Source organism: Artemia franciscana, unplaced genomic scaffold (assembly GCF_032884065.1).
Source record: "Artemia franciscana unplaced genomic scaffold, ASM3288406v1 PGA_scaffold_75, whole genome shotgun sequence".
Classification (NCBI taxonomy): Eukaryota; Metazoa; Arthropoda; class Branchiopoda; order Anostraca; family Artemiidae; genus Artemia; species Artemia franciscana.
The window spans coordinates 210449-227759 of record NW_027062711.1 but is presented as its reverse complement, the minus strand read 5'-3'; the positions used below and the strand labels follow the sequence as shown (position 1 = coordinate 227759).

The 17311-nt window shown below is 34.2% G+C and overlaps 1 protein-coding gene across 1 annotated transcript in view; it reads right to left on the bottom strand.

Annotated features, from left to right (window-relative positions):
• The window catches only part of LOC136042212 (sphingomyelin phosphodiesterase-like), a 121559-nt gene that overhangs the window by 64669 nt on the left and 39579 nt on the right, over window positions 1–17311 (bottom strand). The window contains exons 4-6 of the mRNA XM_065727148.1: window positions 13757–13858; window positions 8549–8716; window positions 5046–5273 (exon numbers count right to left, since the gene is read on the bottom strand). Coding sequence (XP_065583220.1) covers window positions 5046–5273; window positions 8549–8716; window positions 13757–13858 — 498 coding nt within the window. The remainder of the gene's footprint in view (window positions 1–5045; window positions 5274–8548; window positions 8717–13756; window positions 13859–17311) is intronic.

Sequence of the window (17311 nt, the reverse complement as noted above, 5' to 3'; positions counted from 1 at the left end):
AAGTTTTGGTGCCCTTCTTAAGAGTAAAAAGAGATCAAAGGACAAGCAGCCCTTCTCTCAAGCCCATTCATTTTCCAAACACATCCAATCAACATTTTAATACAGTCATTTTGTTCGGGATAGTAGAACAATCAAGCAACCATGCCCTTAGAGATATTGGGCATGTCCATCCCCCACAATTATGCAATTGGACCATTATACTTTAAAACTAAATGTTGCTTTATTCTGAAAAATAATAAATCAAAATCATCATATAAACTAGTAACTGTGTTAAGCGTTTTCGCGAAGATATTTCTGATTGTTGACCACTTAAAAGAAAAACATATTATGCCACCATTCCAGTTGTGGTTCCAGTCGGGATTAGGTTGCTTCCATGCCCTTAGAAGTCCCTGTAATATAGTCGGAGATACAGAAGCATTTGGGGGCTCTCTGGTTTTTGGAGCATACAATGTTAAGAATGTTTTTGACTCCCTTATCCACTCGCAGGCCATGTTGGAGTTGCACAGCCGTGGTGTTAGTCTAGATATAATTTTCCCATGATATTAGGCATGTAAAAGTTCGTTTGAAGTTGGAAAATATACTTTCAGACAGTGAGCTCCCTGTGTTCACTGGAATAAAGCAAGGAACCATAGCATTACCGATTATTTACAACAATGAGTCTCTTTTTGCGTATTAAATAAAAAAAAAAGTTTTTTAACTGAAAGTAAGGAGCGACATTAAAACTTAAAACAAACAGAAATTACTTCGTTTATGAAAGGGGCTGCTTCCTCATCAACGTCCAGATCTTTACGCTAAAGTTTGACTCTTTCTCTCAACTCTTCTTTTTAAAACAGTAAAAAACTTTAGCGTAAAGAGCGGGGCGTTGATGAGGAAGCATACATAGGCTAATACAAGGCTAAATGGCTTTCTCATAGTTTTGATCGAATGATTTTGAGAAAAAAAGAGCGGGGGAGGAAGCCTAGTTGCCCTCAAATTGTTGGTTACTTAAAAAGGCAACTAGAACTTTTAATTTTTTACAGATGATTTTGTTAGCAAAAGATATACGTAACTTGTAAATTAACTTACATAACGAACTTTTGTATTCTCATGTTTTTATTACATATATAAGGGGTTCACCCCCTCTTCAGTACCTCGCTCTTTACACTAAAGCTTAAATTTTGTCCCAATTCATTAAGAATTACCCCTGAATCACAAAAGCCGTAGAATAAATAGTTGAAATTACTAAAAATACTTTAGTGTAAAGAGCGAGGTATTAGCAGGAGGTGAGCCTTCATATACGTAATAATTTCTGTTCGTTTGAAGTTTTAATACTGCTCCTTACTTCCAGTTGAAAAAACTTTTTCATATTTATTTTTTCATTGTTTTTTTTAAATGCTAGAAAATCCTGCGCTCCCTTCATGGAAATTTCTTCCCCCATGACAAATTCCTCGATGAAAATTTCCCCCAACATATCCTCCTCTTCTCAACCCCTCCCCCCAACCAAAAAATCCCCCTGAAATAGTCTGTACACTTCCTCCACAGGGACTGTGGGGGATTAAGTCGTCCCCAAAGACATAGTTATAAGGTTTTTGGACTACGTTGAATAAAATGACTATCTCAGAATTTTGATCCGTTGACTTTGGGAAAATAATTAGCGTGGGAGAGGGCTTAGGTGCCCTCCAATTTTTTGGTCACTTGAAAATGGCACTGGAACTTCATTTCCGTTAGAATGAGCCCCCTTGCACCATTCTAGGACCACTGGATCGATACGATCACCCCTGAAAAAAAAACAAATAAACACGCATCCGTGATCTGCCTTCTGGCAAAAAATACAAAAATTCTACATTTTTGTAGATAGGAGCTTGAAACTCCTACAATAGGGCCCCCTAATACGTTGAATCTGATGGTGTGATTTTCGTTAAGATTCTATGACTTTTAGGGGGGTGTTTCCCCCTATTTTCTAAAATGAGGCAAATTTTCTCAGGCTCGTAACTTTTGATGGGTATGACTTATCTTGATAAAACCTATATATTTAAAATCAGCATTAAAATTCAATTCTTTTGATGTAACTATTGGTATCAAAATTCCATTTTTTAGAGTCTCGGTTACTATTGAGCCGGGTCGCTCCTTACTACAGTTCGTTACCATAAACTGTTTGATATTGGCCTACCTATTTGTTGCATTTCAAAAGGGATGGATACATCAGTGCTTTGTTATGCGGAAAATCTCTTAAATCCGTGCCGGTCAATAGATAGTCTTCACCCGAGTTTTGATAACCTTTCTTATTGATATCTGAAAATAGGTCAAGGCATGAACGCTGCAAAGTCCCAAGTCCTGTTCTTTGGTTTAAACAGTAGTTATGTGCCCAATAGTGTCCGTCTAGGTGATAGTGAGATGGCACTCGCCACTGTATCAACATATTTTGGCCTCCTGATTGGGTCTTGGGTCTTTGAATAAGAATACACGAAAGCTTTCACTCCGGAATACTGAACAAAGACTTAGAATTGCCTATGCTAGTGTGGTTACATCGCAACTTAATCTGGAACAGAAAGTTCTTTCTCAAATTTATAATAGTGCGGCTCTTCCACATATTCTGTATTTGACCCCATTTTGGGGCATTCTTGCCAAAACCGATAAGCGAGTATTGTGAAAGTGCTATTTTAAGCACGCGAAGTTTTTGCTTCAGACCCCTCGGTGGCTCAAGAATAGGCACTTTGTTACCCGTTTTGGTGTGGTGGAGCCGATGCAGGCCGGGATGAACAGTTTCAAAAATTGACTAACTAGTTCTCTTCTCAACCGTGGAAGGACGCACTGTTGTATATTTGGCATTATTAGTAATTTGTGTATATCTCTATGGCATGTTTTTTGTTCTTCTTTTTTGTTTTTTGTACTCCACCGTTTTCAGTTTTTATTTATAGATGGGTAATAAAGAACATTCATTCATACCGAAAACCACTGAGGCTATTAAACTGATACTTTTGGAGCTACTACTATTACTATTTGTACCCTTACAATTTAAATAAATTAAAAGAGTTTAAGTGTATCCAGGTTGTCAAAGAGCATAGATAGGATCTTTTGGGAATGATATTAAGTTTAGTTTCAGGTCAACTTCAGGAGTTATAAAATAAAATTAGAAAATTCATTATGACTAAGGATTAAAAACAGTTGAAACAGTTTCTCCCGCATACAATTTACAACCCAAACTACAGACTATTACAGAAGAAAACCAAAAAAATATAAGAATTAAAAATATGATGTCAATAAAAAACAAACAGAAATTAATTTAAAAAGCTTTTCCCACAATACAAGTTTTTCAGAGAAAAGTAAAGAGCCCCATTAAGGCTAAAATGGGCAGAATCAAAGTCAAATAGTCTTCCAAGCGCTTAAATTACCATAAATCACTGTCAATAAGTAAATAAAGCTCAAAACCAACAGAAATCACAATAAATAGCCGATTCAAACATAAAACGAGCAAAAACTGACATGAGTAAGGCTGATAACCCCCATGCCTTCTCAAGACCAGAACATAATGTGCGCTTTACTGAAAACAAAAAACGTTTTAAATATTTTCACTTTTTTTTTACTTTCATATATAAAATATTATCAAAACTTTAAGGAAAAAATATCAGTATAACTCAAATAAACTGACAATCAACGGTCATATGTTTTTTAGGGTTTTTTTCTCGGTAAGGCGCAAATTATAGTGATTTGTGGTAGTTTTACACATGGAAGATTATTTGACTCTATTTATGCTCATTTTTGGCTTAATGGAGCTCTTTACTTTTCTTTAAAAAAAAACTTGTTTTATGGAATTTTTTTAATTAATTAGAATGAGGAAGCTTTTTTAAAAGTGGTAAAAACCTTAGCACAAGCAACTAGGTATTGAGGAAATCTTTTACATTCGGAGTAATTTCTGATCTTTTTGAGTTCTAATGAATTTTAGTTGAAAATCTTGTTTTTTTATTTATTTTATAAGGACAGTAACGGTGCACAGTGACGCATTCGTTTTAAAAGATGTAGACAATCAATAAAAAATAAACTGTTAAGTTTATTTTAACGCTTAACTAAGTTGATTCATTTAAGGCTTGGTAAATTCAATTAATTTGAACATTAACAAGTTGAATATTCCCGATTAAACTTTGATAAAAATAAAGCTCATGGCTGAATTGTGTTCAGATAATCAATAAAGCTCATGGCATGGTTTGTGGTATGTTTTGTGGTTTGACATGGTTTGACATGGTTTGACATGGTTTGAAATTGTGGTTTGACATGGCATCAATAAAGCTCATGGCATGGCTTGGATTCAGACATAAAACTTTTTAAATTTTGACAAATTCAGAGATCGACTAAGACCTGTTACAACTTGAAGGAGAAATAAGCAAATATTGGAAGAAGATATTAATAAGTTCTAAAACCGTTCTAGCTAGATAACAATAAAAAACAACAACAATAAAAAAAATATTTTAAGCCAATATGTAAATATTTGAGAATGGCAAATATTTTGCCAAAAACCTGATCTCTGGTGTCTTCAGTGCGAGCTAAAGGTTGAAAAATTGAAAAATAAATAATTGAGAGTGTCTGGAGAAACATTTGATTTATTCTGGAGTTTTTGTTCATTAATTGAAAATATTTCCCCGGTCTTGCGCTTGCGTCGTGATTCGTTAGAGGGGGAGAAAATTTACATGGATAATTCCAACCGTTCTCAATTCTTTGATTTATTTAATTTCGTCAAATACAGCAACATTGATGAGATAATTAACTTAAAGGACCAGAAGGCTATTTATCAAGAAACAAAAGTTTCCTTTTTAATATGATGATAGGATGATATATGATGATAATATGATGATGGGAAAAGAAAAAAGGAAGTACATAAAGTATGATGATATTGTCACTGATCACTGTTTTCCATTAGCCTAAGTTTGTGGTAGAACTTATTAATATTAACTTCAAAGTTAACTAAACATGGAGAAAAATTAATATGAAGGAATTAGTAAAAGAAAGTAAAATTAAAATTTGAAAAAAATAATAATTAAATGTCACCCTGTATTCAATAGAAAAAAACTTACAGAGTGCGTAGCTGCAATGTGCTCCATAGAATTGCGCAAGGTCCACAAAGGGAGGTCACAATCTCTGTAATCCCCCCAATATCCAGCAATGGCAGACTCGTCAGCTGGTACACCAGAGCTTGCACGACAGCAAAGGGGATCTCCACAATCTGCATTTGATCCTGGGAGATATTCTGGATCCCAATGAAAATCTGATATGTGAAGAACCTTAAGTGTTGGTGCGTCGGGCTGAAAAACAGAAATAAATAAAAAAAAACTTATACAATTACTGACAACAAGTCCCTGTTTGTTTTTTTGTTGTCTTGGGGTCACGCAAGGTAATGTATTGTTTGTTGTTTTTGTTTTGTTCTTTTGTTGATTTCGGTATATGGTCTCATTCTCCATATTTTCTCATTCTAAATATTCTCTCTTCATTTTCCTTGAATTTAGCACAGCCTCGCAAGCTTCGCTTATGTTTTGCTATTAATTAAGAAATGTTTATTTCTAATAAAATTGTTCTACTACTACTACTACACTAAAGCACCAACACACATAAAGCCAACATAGCTACTAACTTTCTCCTCTATCCCAATCTGTTCAAAACTTCTCTCTTCGACCGCTCAAGTGAAGTTCCGATTTCTAACAACAAAATGTTTGACCTGTTCCTTAACCGATTTGGGGAGGACTTATTTTTTGTTCGGTTCCCGATAGACAGTCAATAGGCCGAATGTTTCACAATAAGTCCAAATTTATTCTCAAAACGTGACCTAGTACTATTTTAACCTTTTCTTCATTATAGCACAAGAAAGTGAAATTTTATCACATGTCCGTACAGTTTATTTATTTCAAATGTTGTCAGTCCAACGAGCACCTAAGACTTTTCTTAGACTATTGCTTTTAAAAAGTTCTAACATTTTCAATATTTTAATCCTTTTTTCAAAGACTTGTCTTTCTTATTCGTTCAAACATTTTCAAGCGTGAAAAAACACCTTGTACCTTTGCGATTCCACTTTTTGCATCCATCATAATAATGCTACGCATGTCAGTGAAGCTAGCCAATAGATGGACTTTTTCGTTCCTAAGTTAACATTTTCACCATCATTTGATCCTTTTCTAACCAATTTAGTCTTCTTAACAAATTTTTTTTCAACTACTCTTGGACTCAGGACCCACAAATTGTGGACACTTGTTTTATTTTACAAACAATAAAAAATATAAGAAAATAAATATAAGCAGATAAGAAATTATCTGTAGAATCTAGGAAATTTCCCCCTCCCATTTGAGCTCATGTTCTCCCATAGCCTATGCCGTGTTGCGTAGAGCAAAGTCCATCAAAATGATCTATAAACTGCAATAGGATACAACCCTCCTCAACGTTTGTCTTTTCACCCAATCAAAAGTCCTGACATCTAATTGTTCTCACAATTTTTCCTAATATCTTTGGATCCATACATAGATCCTCTGTCAATTACTGTTTCGACGAATTCGTGCCTCCCTTTCCATGCTCCTAGCACATGATTCTACGTAATATAAAACTTTTACATAAGGAATGAATGAACGAAAAATTTTATTACCCGTAAAAGTATAAAAAACACAAAGTACGGAGCATTATAAAAAAACAAAAATAAAAACTATAAACAGCGAAGAAAAAAAAAATCAAACTAACAAAAGACAACATGGACTATTTAACCAGTATCAATATAGAAAAAAGGCTGCAGAGGGTCGTAAACGTGAATAAAGTTGATAGTCTTTTTACATAAATCATCACTGGAAGACCGAATCCGAGAAGGTACATCTATTAAAACAAATCGAGCAATTATTTTTTTATTTCGGTGCCATCTAGGAAGCCTGAGGAGGAATTTGCAATATCTGAAATAAGCTGCAGGTAGAGTATGGCGATCTTTCTTACGAAACAGATGAGCCATGTGTGATAAAAACAAAAGCACAGGGGCGCAATAAGCGTTATAAATCATGCACCAACCGTTGCGGTTGTAACGGCTTTTTCCGTAAGCGACGCGTCGGTTTTTCAAGGCTTGATTCACTAGGGATGAACAGGTAGTGGAAAGTGTTGGACCGAAACAAGGACCAAGCCAACTAACTAAAGAAGAACATGGTAGAACTGCAGTCCCAGCAACGAATGGAGCGACCGCATAAGGGCTACTAAAACAAATAAACTCGCATTTAGACGCATTAACTGACAGTCCAATCTTAGATAGTTCATTGGTTAACATAGTAAAATTGGAAAGCAATCCACGGCGAGTCCGGGCAACAAGAAGAACGTCGTCTGCATATGCAACAGAAGACAAACCAATATTATTGTAAAAAACAGAAATTTTAAGGGGACGCAGGCACGATGCAAGCACACATTTAAATATACTAGGAGACAACATGGCATCTTGCCGAACCCCCTTATTAATTTTTACCGGGTCAGATATTTGGCGATTCCAGGTAACTTGAATTTTAGACTTTGAATACCAAGAAGACAATAAACATAGTACAGAAGGATTAACACCTGAAGACGCAAGGGAAAATAGAGCCTGAGAGTGCGCAATATTGTCGAAAGCCCCAGAAATGTGAACAATAAGACAGTATAAAGACATTTTAGTTTTTACGGCATCTTTCATGAGTCGGCTTAAAACATGATGTGCATGAAAGCAACCAAAACTTTTCCGAAAACCAAACTGAAAAATTCTCCGTGGCGGAGCAGAATTGTCCGCAGGAAATTTTTTGCGGGGAATTTTCAACGAAGATGGAATTGTCCGGGGGTACTTTTGCGGGTGGTATTTTACGTGGGAGAAAAATTTTTATTTTAGAATTTTTCTTGAGGAAGGATTTTATGGTAGGGGTAGGCGGATTTCCCAGTATTATTTGAAAAAAGGTCTGAAATTAAGTAACAAAAAACAGCTTTTTTCAACTTTAAGTAAGGAGCAAAATTTAAATTTGAAAGAACAGGAATTTTTCGTATATGAAGGGGGCTACCCACTCATCAATACACCGCTCTTTATGCTGAAATTTGACTTGTTGTTCTAATTCTTTAACAATAACTCCCGAAACACAAGGGCCGTTTAATTAGAATAAGAAACGTTTTTAAAGTACCAAAAACTCTAGCATGAAGACCAAGGGAACGAGGAGAGGGCAACCACCTATATTTTGAATAGTTTCTATTCGTTTTGAGTCTTAATTTTGCTTCTCACTTTAAGCTGTAAAAACTTCCTGTTTTTTATTAAAACAAAGAAGAAAATGTTGGAAATTACAGACGGTCTGCTGTCAATAGGAATAAAAAGAATAATTTTCCACATATATGTCGCTTAAAAAAATATTAGAAAGAAAATCTAAAATCAGAGATGAAGAAAATGATCAAATCAAATATGTAAAACTGCTACGCCTTGACCAAACCACAGAAGTAGAGGCTATTGACGACAGAATGAAGCACCTCTATGACAACATAGAGGTTCCATTTTTTTATTCTTTGCTTTGTCATGGTAGGCTTTCAGTTTTAGATCTTTATGAATATTATGAGTTACCTCTCTTGGTGGGGGAGCCTCTATTGGTGGCTTTTGTATTCCAGGTGGCGACAAACTCCATTCAAGTTTGGTTATGTCTCCAATGTTACAAGACCACCCTTGAAAAGCAAGACCACATGCATTTTCACTGTCAAATCTGCCATTTTCATACATGTATATAAAGTCAGGCTATAAAAGAAATAGAACAATTAATAAGTAGAATTTAAATCTAACTTCAAACGAAATCAGGTAGCAAAAGTCTTAGAACAAAAAGTTTTTAATTTTTGCTGAAACTTCAGGAGATAAAAATATTCCCTTTTTTCAAATTTCCAACCAAATATTTAACAATTCTGACGTGTATTTGTTACATCACAAAATCATGTTATTAATTATGCTCTTATTGCAATTTTATACAATAATTTACAGAATGATATATATATAATTAAAATAAGTATTCATCTTCTTTTTTTGAATAAATAAATAAGTATTTAAGTTTAAATGGGTACCTGTCACAACAAGGCAACATTGGAAAATTTCTTGGATGTCAACCAGGAAAAGCAAATATGAATATAAAATCAAATTCATTTTCAAAAAGGACAGTAAAAAATTAATTTCAAATTAAGTTGAAAAAAAAATTAAAAATGAAAGTAAACAGCAAAAGTAGTGAATGTAATGAATTTAAGAAATAACTGAAAAATGATAGTGTGGTTACATCACAACTTAATCTGGAACAAAAAGCCTTTTCTCGAATATATAATAGTGTGACTCTCCTGCATGTTCTGTTTTCGACCCCATTTTGGGACATTTTTACTGAAACTGATAAGCGAGTGTTGCGAAAGTGCTATAGTTATAAATCCAATTCACGTAAATATGAGAGGGGGTGTAAGAATTTTTTCTATAATAAAACATAAAACTATCATTTTCAAAATATGTGGGGGCAATGACCTGACTCTTCTCTTTCAATTCCCACCTCCGTACTTCACAACATCTATTGGTGACTAAATGTCAGTTTCTTTTTAGTTCAGTTACTGTTTTTCATCTTAAATGGCTACCTGTTTCCGTAAAAGAACTATGGAACCTTTTTTGACTGTATGTATTTGACCAGGAAAGCAAATATGAACATAAATGAAATTCATTTTGAAACATGAAAGTACGAAACTATTTTCAAATTAAGTTAAAATAGGACAAAAATTCAGTTACGTGGTAACATCACAATTGGTGCCAAATCACGTAAATGTGTGGAATGGGGGGGGGGGTTAAGTGTTTCTTGTTTTTTCCTAAAAAGAAAATAGCGGAAATGGTATTTTTAGAAATCTGGGGGCCTATAGTCCAACCCTTTTCTTCTAATTAGCGCCGTTGTACCGCACGATGTCTGTTGGTGACTAAATGTCAGTTTCTTTATAAAAAATTTTTAAATTGCTTCCTGTCACAGCAAGAAAACTTGAGAAATTCATTGAATATATATATTTGACCAGGAAAGTAAATAAGAATATAGAATAAAACTCATTTTGAAAAATGAAAGTAAAAAAGTAATTGCAAGTTAAATTAAAATAAGATTAAAGTAGAAGGTAAAAGCTGTACACGTAATGAATTTAATAAAAAAAATGACTGAACAATTCAGTTGCCTACTGCATCAAAAGGGATACTAATCACGTTAATGTGTGTGCGTGTGGGGGGGGAGTAATTTTTTTTACTTTTCAAAAAACAAGCATTTTTTTAAAGTCTGGGGGGGCAGTAGCAAACGACTCAGAATGGAGCTCTGATTCAACCTAGGACACACGTAAATTTATTCAGTCATGCTGTGCTGCTTTTTCAATACCGCAAACAGAATTTGAAGAATTCAATTTCAAAATTTTAGTATTAAATGAATTTAAGGAACATTGGCCAGAAACAGCTTGGAATAATTATTATATGATGACAGTCTGAAGTAGAAATCACGTTGTCAGTAGAATTTGAAAGGGGTTCTTAACACCAATATTTCAATAGGGATATGTATTAACGGGCTAAAATGATATTATGTGCTTATTTTTTATAATAATAATATACGAATTAAATTAAAGGATCTAGTAAGTCCAGATCTTGTAAAAGAGGTAAGAACACTTCATGATATTTCAAACTTCAGAAAGCTTTCATCTCCTTAGCTTCAACAGGCCATGGACGAGAGAAATCAAAGCGTTGTACTGAACTCGGCTTTTTGGTCAATAATCATCGCTATGAAGATTGATAACCCATACATTGTACATATTAGTCAGATATGAAGAATATTAGGTAGAAATATGGTGTTTTTGCTTGGGGATTTTAACACCGAGGTTGGTAGAAATAGGGAAAGATGGTATCCTAGCCTAGATAAATTTGGCTTAGGAAAAGAATACAGTAATGGCTACAAACTTATGCAATTTTGTTGGTATAAAAATCTTTTTATAACCAATACGGTGTTTGGTCATAAAATTGCCCGTAAGTTGACATGGTATTGACTTGATGGTAAGACAGCAAACATTATTGATTGATTATGTTATAGTAAACTGAAGACTGGTAGGATCAATACAAGATACTAGGGCATGTAGGAGTGCTTTTATTGATGTTAAAAGTAAAGATGACCATCTAGAAGGGTCTAGGGTTAATTTAAAGCTGAAATTTAGGGAGGTAAACTACCTCCTGGAAACTTTTGGTTGTTAATAGACATGAGGATAAGAATTTGAGAAATGAATTGAGAGGGAGTAGTCAATCCGGAATCGCCCCAGTTAAATATAGGATCGGGGCCACAAGTAGTGATAAGGAAAAAGTTGAAGAGAGATGGGCTGAACATTTTGAGAATGTTCTAAACCGAGATACAGCTGCTGGAAAAGATATAAAGGAAAATGAAAAGTTTGTAATACCTTGGATGTGAAGGAAGATTTGTTTTGTGAGGAAGAATTAGTGAAAGTACTAAAAGGATTAAAAAATAATAAGGCTCAGGTGCTGATAGTGTGGTAAATGAGTTCTCTGAGGTACTGTGGCTCTGAGGTTGGAAATAATCTACTGAAGAGTAAGAACATGATTGTTGAAAATGGGGGAGTGCCTAACGATTTTAGGAAAACCTTATTTAAACAAATGTGTAAGAAAGGTGATAAAAGTGAGTGTCGTAATTATCGAGGCATTAGTCTGGTCTCTGTAGGTAGCAAATTACTTAGTAATATAATACTTTTAGACTAAGAGATGCTGTAGACAAACTTTTAAGAGAAGAACAGTGTCATTTTAGAGTATGAGTTCAGGGTGCTAGAATAGGTTTGAAAAGCAGTGTTAAGAAGACCAAGTCACTAAGGCTAGGAATGAAAAGGTGACGTTGGGTAATGAAAAGATTGATTAGGTCGGCAGCTTCACTTACCTTGATAGTATTATCAGTAAATATGGTGGGAGCAGTGAAGACGTTAAAAGTAGAATAGCTAAGGCTCAGGGTGTTTTATCACAGTTTAAAAAAATTTGGGAGAATAAGAAGATAAGTCTGCAAACCAAGATTAGAATATTGGAAGCTACAGTGATGACAGTGGTCAAATATGGCTGAGAAGCATGGATGCTCCAAAAAGTGGATGAAGATTTACTAGATGTCTTCCAGAGAATTTGCCTACGGATTATTCTGAGTACGCGGGTGACTGACCGTATTTCAAATAGTAGGTTATACGAAAAATGCGGTTCAATCCTGCTTTTTAGGGCTATAATTAAACAAAGGTTGAAAAGGGTAGGGCACGTTCTTCGGATAAAGGATGACAGATTGCCGAAGATTGTCCTTTTTGGTCCACCGTCTAGGACTAAATGGCAAGTTGTCCTTATGTAGGATGGGAGGATATCATACAGAAAAATTTAAAGTAAATTAGAACTTCCTGGGAGGGTGTAAAGAGGGAGGCTTTGAGTAGACTGCGATGGAGGAGGAGCGGGCTGAGCTGTGTTGGCCTCAGGCGGCTTATTACTGCGATTAGTTGTTAGAAGTAGCTAATAGTGATTATCTAATAAACGCTTACTATTTGTAAATTCTAAACAGTATTTGCGATCTAGGCTTAGAAAATATAAAGTGTATTTGCCACAGTTTTAAGGTATGTCCTCCACATAAGACTATACAAACAACAAAGTCAATTTTTAATGTCCGCCAAGCTGCTTGATCAGGATTCTTATCCCACTTGTTTTTATGGACTAATCTTTGTATTGGCATCTATTACTGCGCCAAAATGATGTGATGTGCTATATTTCCAAAAAAAAGATATCAGTTAAATTTATGGTACTGATTGGTTCTAGATGATACTCAGAAAAAATACAGAAAAATATTAAAAAACTAAGAAACGCTAAATCCCCTTAGTTGAAACGGGTTTCATCAATGAGGGAAAACAGAGCTGTTGTTTGGTAGTTGGGCTCATATCTCTGATGAATGTTTACCTAGGGATTCATCCGAATTCGTCAGAATCGAGTCTTCAATTCTTATAAAGTACTAAAAATAAACCGCATGAATACAATTGGAATTGTTATTCATGATAGAGTACGTATATTTAATTTTGATATCTATGAAAATCTATGATGCTTGAATGGTTATTTTTACGTATAAAGCTTGTAAGTTGTAACTTTTTTTTTAGCCGATTAAATCCACTTTTTCTCTCTCTTTAGTCATCTCGAATTTTAACCGACTTTACGCTTGTAATTTAGTTTGTTTGACAGTTTTTAACTGTGTAGTTAACAGTTTTTTTACTCGCGAAAAATTTATTTCACTGTCAAACCATATTCAAACCATTCTCTAACTGTTTTTTCGAACTGATAGAATCTATCTGTTTGCGAATTTCACGTTTGACAGCATAGACCCATCAATTTAAATTCAGATCCAGAGCATGTATGCAAACCTTAAGGATAATGGATGTTTATGTTCGGTGAGCTAAACTGCTTCTCATTGTTTAAAATACTTTTTGAACTTTATTTAATTCATATACAATCTCTAATACATGTTTTAACATATTGAAGCAGTAATTTAATACGCCAAATCTAGAGGGGACTTACAGTTGGTTGGTAGTATATTTTTAATCCCTGTGTTAACGGTTGTTGTTAATGATTTTTCTGAGAAAAATTTAGACAATCATGAATAGTCCCTGTTTTGATTCAGCTAAAAAAAACGATAAGGATTTTTTCTGATTTTTCAATTAATTTGATTGAGGATGTTTATTATTTGTAATTAACCAGAGTATATGAAAGAAAAGGTAGATATGTTTAACTTACTATTGCTTCCACAACAACGCCTCGGCAAATTGTTTCTGAAATCAAATTTAGACCAACACAAATACCGACAATGCCATCTATGATTTCAGCTTCAGTTGCATTCTAGAATAGGAGAAATACGTGATAAAACATAATAATCTGGATACAGCGTCAGACAAAATATTTTAAATACGTTTTGAAAAAGAACTTTAAAGTGATAATCGCCATCTAAAGCTGATACAGAAATTGTTTTGATTAATCTTAATCGCAAAACTAGATTATGAACACCAATTTTGGAAAATTTAAATAAAACTCCTAGAAATAGGTGTTGCTTGCCCTAGAAAATAGCTCAATTAGAGTCACCATAGCCTAAAATCTGTTGAGGATATTTACGATCCCCAATCTCTAGTAACAAGAAAAATCATTTTTTGCACGGGAAGCAGTGATTTGTCTCCCTTTTTTCTTCGCCGAGAAGGGGGCACAGAAACATCTTAAAGAAGCGTTGAAGAACTCAATTTAAAGCTAAATTCTATAACCAGTTTTTTTGGCAAATAGAAAAAGATAATATTTAAAAAATGAGGTTTTCGACAAATAATACTTACAAAGTGCATCTTAATGAAGCACTCACATTGGCGAAAACCATACCTTTAAAGTAGCGCTAATAGAACAATGCGAGAGACACGCACATTCAGGTAGCAATGTCTTTGCCACCCGATTCTTCTATTCTTCTCCTTGGAATAACAGGATTTTCGATTTTTTGAAAAATTTTCAACACTTTTCTTATAGTTGGTCTGTTTTGTATTGCTTGTTTAATTTGGATGTGCATTTTCCTCTTCCGTTTTAACCGAGTAAGTCCATGCTTTAGAAAAAAACCTGCAGTCAGTTGAGAACAATTCTATTTTTTTCATAATTCACATCTGGTAATTCTGTTTTGTTGATGCTCATGTTTTAGTTGTTTTGTTTTTATTGTTAATTTTCCCCATCAATATTTCAGCATTTGTTTAAGCGTTCCTCCTCTTAAAAATATTTTTGCGTTCTTTTTGATAAAATATTAATTATTCAAATTATATTCGGTATAGTTGTTTTTCCTTTAAATCTATACTAAAGATTATTAATATTCATCACATGTCTTAACCCAGTATAATTTATCTTTTTGTGTGATTAATCGACAGAAAGTTTCCAAAAAAGAAGTACTACAAAGAATAGTAAAAAGCCATAATAGACCTAAGACCAGGAGAAACCAATTCCTATAATAATTCAAACTCAAAACGAACAGGAGTTACTATTAAAGAATAAATGAAACCCAAAACGAACAGAAATTAAATCAACAATCATTGCAAACAAACATACAACAGGTACTGATAGAAATGACAAACTCCGGAGGTGTAGTTATTTGACTTTGCGACGTTTTTGAACAAGATTGCTTTTCCCAAATTTTAATCCTCCCTCTTAGGAGGGAGGGCAGCTAAAAGGAGAATGAAGAGAGGATTGGTAGAAGTTCCCTTCGACCATTTTTTAAAATCTTCCTCAACATGCTCTGAAAGTTGAAACTTTTTATCTTTAGTTATTCTTGTCATATTAAATGACAAAGAATGACAAGTTATTCGTGTCATTGTTGTCAGCTATCCTGTTTTGAAAAACAGGATGAACGCAGTATCTTTAGATTTAGCTTAAAATGATCCTCAACATTCCCGAAATTTCACCTTAATGCCCTTAGCCTTTTCAAGCATACCTAAAAGCTAAGAAATTCTCCTTTCTCTTAATGATAAATCCTCTATGTAAAAAAGGACATATTGCATAATTTATAATCCTTACCCTGGGGGGCTTGTGCGGCCATTACCTTCCCAGAGGCATAGTTACTAGATCTTTTCACCGTAATAAACAACATCGCTTTTTCCAAATTTATATCTGTGATGAGGGGAGCGAGTATCTAACAATACAAACAGGGCGATCTACCCTCTTATAGCTCTTCAACATCCCATTTAAAGTTTTAACTTGACACCATCTGCCGTTTCTTAGATATTCATGATACGTCCGTCTGACAGCACACACAGAGAGTATTTTATTGCGTTCCGCATCCCTCTCAATATTTCCTTAAAGTTTCACATTAATACTCTAAGCTTTTTTGGAGACCCAGGATCAAAAATGACCTATTTTCCAATACAAATCCTTATATGTTAACAAGGAGCAAATTACATAACCTATAGCGTTCCACCTTAGAGACTGGGGGGATGGGTGATAACCCCAGAGTTATTTGACATAGCTATTTGACCTTTGAACTATTTGAAACGAATGCCTATTTTAAAATTTTCATGTGATACATTTGGGAAAATAGGGGATTTGGCGTAGGGCTGGTTGTCCTTTGATCACATTGACTCTTAACAAGGATACCAAACTTTCGATTTCAAGTTATAGTTTCTAAGACAATCCCCTCCATAAAAACATCATAAATCAACAATGGGCGACTTGCATAACTTAAAGCACTTACCCTGGGAGCTGTGAGATTTTTGTTTGCCCTAAGGCATAATTATTTGCTTTTGGACTCTTTTTAACAAACAGACTATCTCATAATTTTTATCGGATTCATTTGGGGGAAAAGGGTGTGAAGGGGGAGAGAGGCTGGTTACCATTCAATCACTTTTGACTCTTGAAAAAGGCACTAGAACTTTCAATTTCCAATCGAATGTGCCACTTATAAAGTTTATACGACCAACCCTTCTTTAAAAACTTTTTGTTAACTATTGGCAACTAGTATTATTTATAGGCCTTGACCCAAGGAATGAGGGGAAGGGGCGTATCGAGCCCAGAGCTATGGCTTTTTTTCCTTCAGACAAGTTTGAACAAAATAGCTATCTCCAAATTTTTATCAGACAAATTTGGAGAAAAGAGGGCGTTTTGGGGGGAGGCTTGTTGCCCTTCGATCATTTGACTCGAACACCCAATTTCCAATCTAATGCACCTCCTCTGAAGTTTATACGATAATAAGACGATAATACTAGAAAAAACGATAATAAATAATAGTAAATAATCAAGCGTTATCGTCTTTACTAAAGACAACTTTCTGGAAATAAATTTTGGGAAACCCTCTTATTCCTTATGAAACTAATATTTACGATTTTTCTGACGATTTTTCTAGTTTTTAATTTGTAGTTTTCAAAGAAAAGTAGGCTCCAGAGCTGTTTTAGGAAATGCCAATATTTAGGGTATTCCCATCTAAGAATCTCTGTTTTATACTGCAGAACTTTTCCATTTGTGTTTTCTAATGTTCGGGCTATTTCTAACATGGTTTTCAAAGAAAAAAAAAATAGATACTGAATAGCAGTAAAAAAATATGATTGATTCTAGTGTAGATACAATGTTTAAATACATACTTTGGATTTTGGGTCTCTGATATTCAATTGTTTTGAAATAATCATTGATTTAGAAAATATAGTTTTATAGTTCTTGAAACGGAAACTTATATATTATGTATATTTTTAAAATTCTTCAATGCTAGAATAGGGCTATATTTTAGACAATTTTGACTCTTCATTTTTAGCATACTATTGTAAGGACACTCTAAAAGGTAAACTTAAA